Source organism: Callospermophilus lateralis, chromosome 11, assembly GCF_048772815.1.
Source record: "Callospermophilus lateralis isolate mCalLat2 chromosome 11, mCalLat2.hap1, whole genome shotgun sequence".
Classification (NCBI taxonomy): Eukaryota; Metazoa; Chordata; class Mammalia; order Rodentia; family Sciuridae; genus Callospermophilus; species Callospermophilus lateralis.
The window spans coordinates 19,709,467-19,720,354 of record NC_135315.1 but is presented as its reverse complement, the minus strand read 5'-3'; the positions used below and the strand labels follow the sequence as shown (position 1 = coordinate 19,720,354).

The following is a 10,888-nucleotide window of genomic DNA, read 5'->3' as shown; positions in this document are numbered from 1 at the left end:
CCTCCTGCTTCCTAATAGCAGTTTTCAACAATATTTTTCTGAGGTGTTCAGACCCTCTCCTTCATCTGTTGTACCCATAGTAAGCCCCCCAAATCAATTCCCACAGCCACCTCTTCTGCCTCCAGGGCCATCTCCCAAGGATCACTGCTGACCTTCTTACCTATAATCAAAGAAGAGCTCTTCACCAGCCTGAATTGCCCTCTTGGCAAAGATCCCAATCCGATGATCTCCATTCACCATGACCACTGCAAATAGGAGAAACCCAAGGCTAGGTTTCTAATCAATGCAAGTAAATATTCAGGAGGATTCTGGGCTAATTTTCTCTACATTCTCAATGGAATCAAATGGAATTAGCAAGTAGTCAATGAAAGTAGTTGTCTCTGTGCTTTTGGAGCTAATATTCTGGCTAGTGATACAGGGAAAGAATTACCTTTGTTTTTAGTTCCAGAGATTGAACCCAGTTCTCAACTACTGAGCCACATCCCAATCCTTTTTATTTTTTATTTAGCGACAGGGTCTCACTAACTTGCTGAGGCTGGCTTTGAACTTGTGATCCTTCTGCCTTGGCCTCCCAAGCGGCTAGGATTACAGATGTGCACCACTGTACTCAGCCTTTTTTTTTTTTTTTTTTCAGCACTGGGGACTGAACCAGGCCTTCATAAGAATTACCTATAAATCACGTTTGTGGGAAGTGTTTTTTATAGTCAGTGTAAAAAGATTACAATACAGAAAGGGAGAAGATGGGGCAGAGGGAGGGAGAAGATGAGGCAGAGGAAGGGAGGAAGGAAGAGGAGAGAGAAGGGGGCCTAAAATGATACCAGATATTAATCATGATTATCTTTAGACCAAAAAGTAGCTATCACTATTGAACACTAAATATAAATCACAGTAAACAAAGTGTCCATTCTGACCCCACCTCCTAGGTCACTGAGGACTCACCTTTAGCATAGCAGTTGGGGTTCACCGAATGGTTTGCAAATCGAATTTTGTTTCCTTTCCGGGTTGCATCCACTACAAAATCTGTATGATATAAATCAAAGAAGACCATGAGGGCATCCACCAGGAAAGTCCACATTTCTTTAGCCTGAATTTAAAATCAGTTAACTGGTAACAGAAACAATTTAGTGCAACAGAAATTTGAAGCCTGGTGTGGTAATAGGATATGTGTAAAGCACCAAGTCTGAGAATTCTACTTCATGTGGGCACTCTCTCTTCAGGTTCCCCATCTTTATTTGAATTACTAATGTCTTCCCATCCGTCTATTTGGTAGGGAAGGTTTTTTTTTTTTTTTTTTTTGGTCTTTTGGTACTGGGATTAAACCCAGGGCCTTGTACATGCTAGGCAATCACTGAACTATATCCTCAGCTCTTTTTAAATTTTGAGACAGATTTTACTAAGTTGCCCAGGCTAGCCTCATCTTGTAATCCTCCTGCCTCAGCCTCCTATGTAGCTGGGATTACAGGTATATGCCATAGTGCCATGGTGGGTAGGGACGTTTCAGAGATGTGAGTGCTCAATGTTCCTATTCCAAACAACCCCAAAATGGAGATGCTCCCAAATAAAATGAACCATAGCCTGCAGGGTCTCTTGAGTTTGACCAGGCTCTATTGCATCTGTTGGAGGTGATCTGAACTTGGACTACAGCACAGACAACTTGATAGGAAGACTTGTAGAAGCCAGGCATAATGGAACACACCTGTAATCCCAGTGGCTCAGAAGGCTGAGACAGAAGGATTGCAAGGTTGAGGCCAGCCTCAGCAACCTAGCAAATTAGTGAGACCCTGTCTTAAAATAAAAAATAAAAAGGTCTGGGGATGCAGCTCAGTGGTAAAAAACCTCTGGGTTCAATACCTAAGGCCCTCCTCCAAAAGAAAGACCTGCATAAAACCACCTTGGGAGGACAAAAAAGACACCAAGTAGTATACCATTGTTGAGGTTGAAGAGGAAGCTGGACATGTATTTGTCATAGACTTTCCCTCGTCGATCAGCCTCATCCTGAGAGATAAGCTGGACAAACAGAAAAGGAACAAATAGGGTGTCAGGCTGTCTGCTCAGGCATAGTACCCTGCCCCCAGAAAGGGCTGAGAAAAGGCAGTGTCACCTATAGGTGCCGAGGATCATGAGAATTGTAGGACAGGGTACCCAGGCCATGTTGTTCCCACCGTCACTCAGGCTGAACAGCATTCAGGCCAAAGAGAGCCCCTCTCTGCCCCCACTCCCTCATGTGGCCTGAGATGACAAAAAACTGAAGAACAGTGGTTTGTTTCAGGACTGCAAACAGTTCTGTGGGATCCCCCAAGAGGCCACATGAGAACTCGGCTGAGTTATTTAGAGATGAATTCACAGAAGGCTGGCCCACAGAAAATCAGAGTTTCTCATCAGCCTCTCCCCAGCAGGGACGTGGGCCAAACCCATAGCACTCACCTCGCCGCAATATTCAGAAATGAATTCGTTCTTCTGCACAGACTCCTTAATGAAGGTGCCCCATCCGGCCACATCAGAGGGGGCCAGCAGCAGATGCTGAGGAGAGGGAGTCAAAACTCAGATGACAGGGCATGTGTGAGCAAGTAGATGAGCATGCTGAATGTGCACGTGTGTTATGAGGGCCAGTGGAAAGAATTAGCAACTGTGAAGAGGATCTGAGAACAGAAAAAAGGTCCAAGCTATTCTGTTCTGGTGGGGGAGAAGTAAGGAGGAGAGGTGGTGAAAGGAAACAGGACTCATCTTCCTCTCCCCTGGGGATCTCCTGGGCTTGAGTCCATGGGTATTCACTACTTCATGGGAAGTCAAAATGGATAACATGAGGGCTAGGGACATAGCTTAGCATTAGATCATTTGCCTAGCATGTGCAGGGTCCTGGGTTTGATCCCCAGTATCACAAAAGGAAAAAAGAAAAAGAAAAAAAAAAAAAAGGACAACATTAATGACACATTTGCCTTTGTTTGAGGGGTCACTTTTCTGACTCTTTATTAGAACAGAAACTTTATTAATTTGGCAATGTGTTCCATTAGGACTTAATCAAGCACTCTCTAAGGAGTTAGGGAAAGAGAATGTCTAAGATATCTCGATCTGCAAAAAGGCCTCACCTTCTTGAGGCCACGCTGGATGCTGCAGTTCTTGCAGGAGACCACCTTGCAGTCCCAGTGCTCTGAGGCTCCACAGGTGAGGCACAGGTCAGGATCACACTCTCGCACTGCCAGATAGCAAGGACACTGCTTGGTATTGCACTGGGTCTTACAGCGACAGCCTGGGAAACGATTCTGACCTAGAGAGAAGAGCAGGTCAATGTTGGAGCATTGGCTGAACTCAGGGACAGCAGAGAAGCACATTGTTCAAGAGTGTTTGGTGAAATAGGGCAGAAGGTTTCTTCCCTGTGATCATACATTGGAGTATTTTCCTTAGAAAACAAAGTGCTTCCCAACACTCAAGCCTGAGAGTCAAAAAAAGCAGGTGTGACCATTGAGAAGTATCTCCCAACAGTGGTCCCCACCCTATCCCTACCCCCATCCCTGAAGGCAGAATTTGGAAGGAAGGTGAAGAGAGCCCCAGAAAAAATGAAATCAGTTCTTTTCACTGGTAAATTCTCATCATCAAAACAAGCATCATTTTGAGAACAGAATGCATCCGTTCTACACCATCCTCCTCCACCCACAGCCCTCCCCAGCATCAACATCTTTCTGCTGTGGCTAGATCAGTATCTTCTCTTTGTTAGGAAATAGTTATAGCACAACTGCCCGGGGGCAAGCCCTTCTGCAAATTGGGGGCTGCTACCAACTGCTCAGCCCCACCTGAGCAAGGGCATGGCAGGATAAGACGTGAAAGAACCACTTTTAGCCTTTGCTGATGTCCAGGCCTGTATCTCCTACATGATATAAAAACTCCAGCTAGTAAATGAAAATAGACATAGACAGAATTGTGACCTATAAATTTTTTAATAAAAAAATTTTTTTTCAGACAAGGTCTTGCTATATAGTCCAGGCAGACCTCGAACTCCTGGGCTCAAGAGATCCTTCTGTCTCAGCTTCCCAAATGCTGGGATTATAAGCATGTACCACAGCCCCTGGCTAAAACATTTTAAAGACAATATTTTTAAAAAGGAGACTGTTGCTGAACCTTGAGGAAAAAGATTCCTTTTTTACTTCTCTCTTGGAAGGGAAAGTTGGGAAGGCATTCCTCTTCCTATTTGCTGCTTTTGGAATCAAGATCCTAAGGGCTTTTCAAAATAGCCTTCTCAGGTAGGAACAATGGTATGGCCTGTAGTCCCAACTACTTGGGAAGCTGAGGCAGGAGGGTTGCTTGACTCTTGGAGTTCTTCACCAGCCTGAACAATATAACAAAACCTGTCTCTCTTTTTAAAGAGGGGGTGCTAGGGATGGAACCCAGGGCTTTGCAAGTGCCAGGCAAGTACTATACCACTAAGCTATATTCCTAGCCCCAAGCCCCTATCTCTTAAAAAAAAAATCCTTTTCCAGATCTCTAGCATCTCACTTTTCCCTCTAGAATGTCTAAGGCACAGCAAAGGGAATTCCAGAAGGCAGCAAAGCGGGTGGAAGAGGAAGGGATCCTGGGCACTCTGAAGCTGGCCATTCTGGTGGACTCTAACGGAAAGCACAGTGCTCTTACAGTCTGGGTTGCACTGGCAGAACTTCTCACAGAAATTCTGAGTCATGATGCAGGGGCAAGTGCTGTCACAGGGACGATCTGGGTGGTCGCAGGGCTGATAGTTGTATACTTGTGTGGAAGAGTTATCTAGAAAAGAGAAGAATCAAACAGGACTCTCCTGTGACTCGGTTCCCTTGCTGCCCTCCCCTCCCCTCCCACTGCCCTGAGTCAAAGCAGGCTTGTTTCAACCATCACCTTGCACACACACACACAGCACCTGGAGTGAAAAGATAACACAGATGACCATAGTGCACGAGCTATAGTGGGGTAACCTGTTTTGTGGGCAGGGTGTGGAGATGGTCTAAGATAGCAGGGCAGTTACTCTGAACATTAAAAAAGGACTGGAACCTGGCAAATGTCACTCTAGGAAACTCAGAGACCACAAGGACTTTAACTGTACTTCATAAAAGGTCTGCTTAGCTGCAGTAAGAAGCTCAGCTGTTCTTAGCTCTGCACAGAAATCTGCAATCTGCGGAAGCAGCCAGGGTCAACAACAAGTGCAGCTATAGGTGGGGCAGAGTGATGGCCACAGGCTGAGGCCTCAGGCTGAACTGCTGAAGACCGCCCTGGGGGAACTAACATTTCTCACCCCCTCTCCCAATGCTGGGGATGGAACCAGGGCTTCTCCATGCTAAGCATGTGTTCTATCTACCATTGAGCTATGCCTCCAGCCTGGAACTTACCTTTCTTTAGCTGAATTTTCCTGCAGTGTGCGGCCCACAACCTGAAAGAGAAGGGATGGGTCTGGGTCACAGATCTTGGGAGCTTTGCTGTTGCAGGCAAATGACCGAGTGACCTGCTCTAAAGGGCTCTGATAATTGTGGAATATTCTTCCAAAATCCCTTAACAGGAGGCCCTCTATTTTGGTACACAGAAGCTAGGACCCATCTTAAATCCAGCTGGACTATGCTGCAAGATTTAAATCTCTCCCAAACAAACTTATAAAAGAAAAAAACAAAAACTCAAGTGTATATATCTATTATAATGTTACTGTTCCTCTCTCTCCACTTTCTCTTTCCCTTGCTTTGTGGAAGAGGAGATGTAGGGGAGTTCTAAAACAAGAGGTGAAAAAGCCTTTCAGGAATCTTCTCTTGAGTGAAGGAATGGAAAGGGAGGAGTCACAGGGGCTTCAGTATCTAGAACTGACATAAGCTCCTTCCTTCAGTGATAGTCGTTAGGTTACTGAGCTAGGTAGAATGCTGAATAAAACAAAAACAAATTTCTACCCCTAAATAAAGGTTGTCTGCATGACAGTATTATTAGATAAACAACATGTGCTAAAAACAAAGAAAAGGAATAAACTCTGATCAGAATTGAGAAATAAGGAAGGTGGTAACTAATGGCCCAACAAGGAGAAATGGCCTCAGGGTAAAGCCATGGGCCTATTGGCCAGAAGTTTAAATGGAAAACCAGAGAGCTATCTCAAGTCCAGTCTGCAGCATGTAGGGGCAGGGGACAGGACTGGTCCCAGGCACAGGCACTCAGGTGGCACTGAGAATTCTGGCCCTCAGCCATGTGATGATGAGCAGATGGGCTCACTCAGCCCTGTTCAGTGGCCTAGGGAGGCAGGTGGGAAGCCCAACGGGGGAGGTCAGAGCACAGAGAACAGCCTTCCCATAAAAAGTTCTTCGTCCAACCCTTGCCTGTGCTTTCTTTTCTTCTTCTGTGAGGGGTTCATGAGCTCGTCTGTTGGAAGCTTCAGGATAAGTGATTCTTTCACTGCAAACTGAAAGACCTAGAAGAGAAATCCGGCAGGGCTCGTTACACCTTTTGGAGCTAGGTGGTCAGGTAAGTGTTCAGTAACATGTTGGGCTTGTGAGAGTTCTCGAGAATTTACAGACAGATGATTAGGCATCTTTTCAGTCAGGGATAGACAAGAGTCCAATTGGATGTGGGGTCCTGGCTCTGAAGTTGACTCTATATCACTCACCCTAACTCAGGAAGGGAGATATACTGAGCACAGTAATGCCTTCCATGATCAACAGCTTTCATCCCCACTCTTTCCACCAAGCCACAAGGGGACTGCTCCTTACCATGCATGTCTACCTCTAGGAAAGGAAGGGCAGCTGCCTGTGTGCATTGTGTAACTGAGTGTAAGGCCTGATGGGAACCCTTGGACTGGGCTTAACACTAGCTCCCTCTGTTGGCAGAAAGATGCCAGAACCTTGACTATTTCGGCAGGGCAGTGTCTGAGGAAGGATGGTTCTTCTTTAACCTTTCTCCCTGATATCACTCATTTTAGCTTTTTTCTTTTTCTTTTTCTTGGCTACATGGGATTCTGCGAAACTGTAAATATTGTCTAGAAAATACACAAGATTTTTTTTGCCTGAAGGAAATAGGGATGAGCTTCAAAATGAAAACAGGGTACTTAAACCCATGATTATATTAACTGTTCAAACTAAAAGAGATGTGAAGAAGAGACCACAAGACACCTCCAGAAGTTAGGGAGCCATGTGAACAGAGATCCAGCACTGCTTGAAAGACTGGTCTGAACACCTGACTCCCGTCTCTATTCTTCACTGTCTTCTCACCACAGTCTTTCCTGCTTTCAGTGCATTAGTGGCTGTATCAACTGCCTTTCCAATGATGGCATGAGTGAAAAGGCTGAGGTCTAAGCCCAGTTATTGGAGCTGATAATTTAAAAATCTGGAGAACAAAGGATGAGGGGAGGGAGGGAGTGGCAGTGGCAGCAGCTGGAGTGTGCTGCTAAGAACACACACAGAAGACTAGAAGTTCCCTCTAGGTATGGGGTACATGTTTAGAAAGATGGTTGGGAATCACTAAAAGCAGCTTAAAGAAGTAGAACCACCCAGAAAATTTACATAGTGGCTAGACATAGAAAGAAGAATTTGGCAAAGAGGAGAATAGATCCCTAAGCATTGTTAGGCCTGGTATTTACAGAAGGGCCCAAATTTGGGAACCCACTTCATGACCCAGATGCATTGGCCCACAAGAGACTGAACCTAAGACAATTTCTCTCCAGACATGTGACATCAGGTGGCAAAAAAACAACAAAGCAATGGATGAAAGGAGGACCCTTGTTTGTTCTGCTACTCTTAGGTGGTACCTGCTTGCATGTCTTCGTCCCCAGAAGCCTGGCTATTGAACAGAAGTTGTTGAAGTAGGTGCCATGGAAGACTCGAAAAAGAGACTCTTCAGCCCCAGTCCACTCCACAGGCTCCGAGGGGGCTTCCACTACACAGAGCTGAGGTGGGGCTGGACTGGCCTTCTGTTTTGTGGGGGTCTGACAGCGAGAGTTAGCCTCTAAGCAAGGAAGAAAGAGAAACAGAAGTGGAATGCAGTTGTCATTAGAAACTTGTCACAAACTCAGAAGTACTTTGTTCTACTTTAAAAGGCAGAAATGTTAAGGATGAAGATATTCCCCATCTCCACTGCTTTCTGGTATACTATGGAGATAATTAACAATTTTTAAAAAGTAGAGATATTAAGAGTCAGGGTTGGGACATAGCTCAGTGGTGAAGTGCTTGCCTGGCACATGCCAGACCCCGGCTTTGATTCCCAGCACCAAATACAAACCAAAACACAAAACCTCAAAGAAGTTTTAAGAGGAAGGCAGTGGCCAGGTATGGTGACATGTATGTGTAATTCTAGCCATTCCAGAGGCTGAGGCATGAGTACCACAAATTCAAAGCCAGCCTCAGAGATTATGGAGTGGACTGGGACTGAAGAGTCTCTTTTTCGAGTCTAAGTTGCCAGCCTTGGCAACTTAGTGAGACCCTGTCTCAAAAATAAAAATATAAAACAGGTTGGGGATGGGCTGGGCTTGTGGCTCAATGGTAGAGTGATCGCCTAGCATGTGTGAGGCCCTGGCTTCGATCCTCAGGTTCGATTCCACATAAAAATAAATAAAATAAAGGTATTGTGTCCAACTACAAATAAAAAATAATTATTAAAAAGAAAAAGAAAAAACTAAAACTAAAACAAAAACAAAAAACAGATTGGGGATGTGGTTCATTCCTTGGGTTCAATCACTAGTGCCAATCCCCCTCCAAAAAAAAAAAAAAAAAAATTCAGGCAGTAATCCTGGGTTTACCAGAGTCATTGCAATGTAAAGAAAATAATCTTCATTTCTTTTTTTTTTTTTTTTGAGAATTTTAATGTTTATTTTTTAGTATTTGGCGGACACAACATCTTTGTCTGTATGTGGTGCTGAGGATCGAACCCGGGCCGCACGCACGCCAGGCGGGCGCGCTACCGCTTGAGCCACATCCCCAGCCCAATCTTCATTTCTTTTCACTGTACCTGATGAACTGGAGGCCCAGTCATTGCCTGTGTCCCTGTCACTGTCCCCTTCTTTAGTCTCAGCCACAGCTGAGGCTGAAGTGTTGGAGCAGGAAGCACTGACCACATGGTGCCTTCGCCGCCGACGCCCAGAGCACTTGGAGCGAGGATTATGGAGCATCGCATACTCTTTTGCTCCTTCCTGTAGCGGATGCATTACAGGTATGAAATAGGAACAGGCCCAGATTCACTATATTGATGCCATCCATTATATAAACCTTTATCTCCATCAACATCTACGCAATGTTACTGTCTTTTTCTTCATCTGTACCATATAAGTATGACCATATTATAATGGGACAGCTAGCGGCTTAACAAACATTTTAAGACTTACAAACTCATGCCTTTTCACAAAAGGGTTGTCCTATAATCTTAAAAAAAAGATGTAACCTATGTATCTATGCATCTTCAACTTTCCAGAAAGTTATATCTGAAATTAATTCACATGTTTGGAATTTGAGATCACATTCTCCTGATGAGGAAATGGGGTTCAGAGAGGAAAAGATACCTGCTTGAAAATATACAGCTTATTGCTCCAAAGTAGGTATAAGAGTCAGAGTAGGTACCATGCCACTGCTATTTACAATGTACACACTGCTTCTGTTTCAATAATAAATGTGTAATCCTTCAAGTTGTACACTATTACTACTTAATTTTGAAACCCCCTAAGATGCATATGAAATTCATAATACTGTTCCACTACTCTTCATTATGCTTTTTTTTTTAGATCAAATAATTCAGCTTGATCATTTCTAATTAGAAGGTTTGTTTTCCAAAGACTTCCAGTTGTTTCTAAAAACTAAATACAGTTGTAAAGGATAAAGGTTAATCATCACGAAGGATATTTGGAATAATATATGTAGGTTCTAAAGGAAACTCAAAGAAAGATATTTTGAGATTGGTTGAATTGGATAGCACATATCTATGCTACAATTTGAAATCCTCAGAATTATTATTATTATTATTATTATTATTATGGCACTAGGGATTGAACCCAGGGCCTCCAGGGCCTCACATATGAGTTACATCCCCAGCCCCCATTTATAAAGTATTTTTTATCAAAATGGTTAAACAAATAAAATCAAGCCTTCAGAGGAACAGTTAAGTCACACTCTGAGAAAATAACAGACAAATCTAGAATGTGAGTCATCCTACAAGACAATCAACCTGAAACTTTCAAAAAGAAAAAAAAAAGTGGTGGAATTATTTGAGATCAAGAACAAAAATACAGCCGGGCAGGGTGGCACATACCTGTAATCCCAGCAACTCAGGAGGCTGAGGCAGGAGGATCACAAGTTTGAGGCCAGCCTCAGCAACTTAGCGAGACCCTGTCTCAAAATAAAAAAATAAAAAGGCCTGGGGATGTGACTCAGTGGTTAAGCGTCCCTGGGTTCAATCCCTGGTATCAAAAAACAAAAAACAAAACAAACAAAAAAAAAACAACCAAACAAAACAATAACAAAAAACAACACTAGAAATACATAATAACTATATGTGATGTTCTAGTTTGAAAATAAAAACCCAAACAGCAATAGTTGAAAAAATGAAAACAGACTGGATAATAGTTGATATTATAAAATTCTTACTAATCTTAACTGTAATAGCATGATTATGTAAGAGAATGTCTTTATTTTTAGGATATGCATTTGGAAATATTTAGCAAAGAAATATCACAATATTGTTTTCAAATGATTCAGCAAAAGTACACAAACATAAATAAATGGATGGGGCTGGGGGTGTAGCTCAGTGGCAGAGCACATGCCAACCATGTACAAGGCCCTGGGTTCCCCCCAGTATCACCACCTCCAAACAAAAACAAAAACAAAATAAAACCCCAAATATATAAATAAGGTAAATATGGAAAAACATATCACAAATCCAGGAAGAAGATATCTTTTGACTTCTTTGTACTATTGAAAATGCT

At 43.4% G+C, this 10,888-nt stretch overlaps 1 protein-coding gene across 4 annotated transcripts in view; it reads right to left on the bottom strand.

Annotated features, from left to right (window-relative positions):
- The window catches only part of Ezh1 (enhancer of zeste 1 polycomb repressive complex 2 subunit), a 37,432-nt gene that overhangs the window by 3,733 nt on the left and 22,811 nt on the right, over positions 1-10,888 (bottom strand). For all 4 annotated transcript variants that reach the window (XM_076870142.2, XM_076870143.2, XM_076870145.2 and 1 more), the window contains 10 exons: positions 8,926-9,106; positions 7,730-7,926; positions 6,306-6,397; positions 5,346-5,386; positions 4,624-4,749; positions 3,087-3,265; positions 2,425-2,520; positions 1,926-2,007; positions 940-1,020; positions 161-245 (listed from right to left, as the gene is read on the bottom strand). In XM_076870142.2, the coding sequence (XP_076726257.2) occupies positions 161-245; positions 940-1,020; positions 1,926-2,007; positions 2,425-2,520; positions 3,087-3,265; positions 4,624-4,749; positions 5,346-5,386; positions 6,306-6,397; positions 7,730-7,926; positions 8,926-9,106 (1,160 nt within the window). The remainder of the gene's footprint in view (positions 1-160; positions 246-939; positions 1,021-1,925; positions 2,008-2,424; positions 2,521-3,086; positions 3,266-4,623; positions 4,750-5,345; positions 5,387-6,305; positions 6,398-7,729; positions 7,927-8,925; positions 9,107-10,888) is intronic.